General features: G+C 38.7%; 1 protein-coding gene across 4 annotated transcripts in view; it reads right to left on the bottom strand.

Moving 5' to 3' along the window:
• The window catches only part of SUCLG2 (succinate-CoA ligase GDP-forming subunit beta), a 363,960-nt gene that overhangs the window by 154,285 nt on the left and 208,022 nt on the right, over positions 1-1,653 (bottom strand). For all 4 annotated transcript variants that reach the window (XM_004372727.3, XM_023727935.1, XM_023727936.1 and 1 more), the window contains exon 7: positions 281-377. In XM_004372727.3, coding sequence (XP_004372784.2) covers positions 281-377 — 97 coding nt within the window. The remainder of the gene's footprint in view (positions 1-280; positions 378-1,653) is intronic.

Genomic DNA, 1,653 nt, shown 5'->3' with positions numbered 1-1,653 from the left:
ACAGTAGCACCAGTGACCAGCCTGAAAAAATGAGGAAAGGTAGATGGATGGTTCTAGTAAAACAAAAAACTGCTTCCTCTGAGGCCTGGCATTTGGCTGCAAACAAACTCAAGTACTAAATATTCAACTGCATCATGGGAGCATTTGAAGCTATGGCAGAAATTAATCACTGAGAGAAATTAATCCAAAGCTGCTTCTATAGTCTTGTGCAATTTCATTTATAGTTTGCATAAATAATTATAATATATTCATTTGTTTTCCTTCTTTTTTTCGTTTTTACCTTGTCCTTCTGGAGTTTCACCAAAGGGATTCACTTCCACCTGAGTAGCATCAATTTTCAGGAAGAGATTATACAGCTTCTTAATTTGATCTGCAGCCTAAATGTGATCAAATGAAACAGAATTACACCAAAGCAGTAAAAGAAAATTTATTTTGCTGTATTAATGAAATCTTAAAAATAGCAAGATACGTCTTTATTTTCACTTAGGTTTCCTGAAGGGAAAAACAGAAAAGCATAATTATTTGAATTTCCACTGCTATTCATTAGAAGGAATTGCTCAGCTTTCCTCCAGACACTAGAAGAGACTATTATCAAGAACACAAAATATTTTCAGTACAGTCTAACAATGCTGTTAATCTTTTTGTAATTTATCATGTCCCTATTAGCAGAGTTATGCTGCAAGATGAGCTACAATCATTAACACAAACAAGCTCCATTTAAGTCAAAGGTAAACATGATTTTCAGTTTATAATGACAAGGTTTTCCTTAGTATACTGGAATAAAACAGTTGTTATATTCATCAATCAGAACCCATAATCTGTGAAACAACAATTACTGGGTGTCTAATGGAAACTATTACAAGACAGAAAGACAGAAGTCCTGAACAACGGAGTTACTGAACAGCAGAGTTCCAACTGAAAAAAGCTTGTCCCAAAAACATAAATCGCAAAGGTAAGAATATTCAGTATTTCCTGGATGTTGTGCCCCAGTTCACTCCTCTCACTCTACTTAACGTTCACTCACTCATTCACTTCTTTTTAACCAACACTTATGAATCGATTATGTCACAGCTGGCTGGCATCATGTGAGCAGGGGATAGGGATGAGAACATGAATGAGGTATGACCCCCAACCTGGAAACTTCACAGCTACAATGAACAGGGCCTGTGATTCAACGCAGCAAGACTGAGCCATCTTGGCTGACTACTCGGCATCATTCTCATGCTTGACTCATTTTATTTTCTGGCTATCGTTTTCCCTTTGCCACATTTTTGTTTTTTGTACCAGCCCTGCATTATTTGTCATCAGATCCATTTCTGGACCTTCCCCAGCTCTACTCTGTATATCAGGGGAGCTAACCTTTGCAGGCTGAGTTTCCAGGGCTAATGGATCAGCTGCCCTCCAGACAAGTAATTCAAAAAAAACCCAAAAAAACAAAACCAAAAACTGTTGCTGTCAAGTCGATTCCAACTCATAGACACCCTATAGGACAGGGGAGAAGCACCCGAAAGGGTTTCCAGGGAGAGGCTTGTAGAGTCAAAATGCCAACTTTTTGGTTAGCAGCTGCAGCTCTTAACCACTATGCCATCACAGCCAACAGGAACTAACGGTGGGACACTGGAGGTGGAGAAAGAGAAAGGCAGGGTATTTCTA

Source organism: Trichechus manatus, unplaced genomic scaffold (assembly GCF_000243295.1).
Source record: "Trichechus manatus latirostris isolate Lorelei unplaced genomic scaffold, TriManLat1.0 scaffold00020, whole genome shotgun sequence".
In the NCBI taxonomy this organism is placed as follows: Eukaryota; Metazoa; Chordata; class Mammalia; order Sirenia; family Trichechidae; genus Trichechus; species Trichechus manatus.
This window is presented reverse-complemented; position numbering and strand designations above follow the sequence as displayed.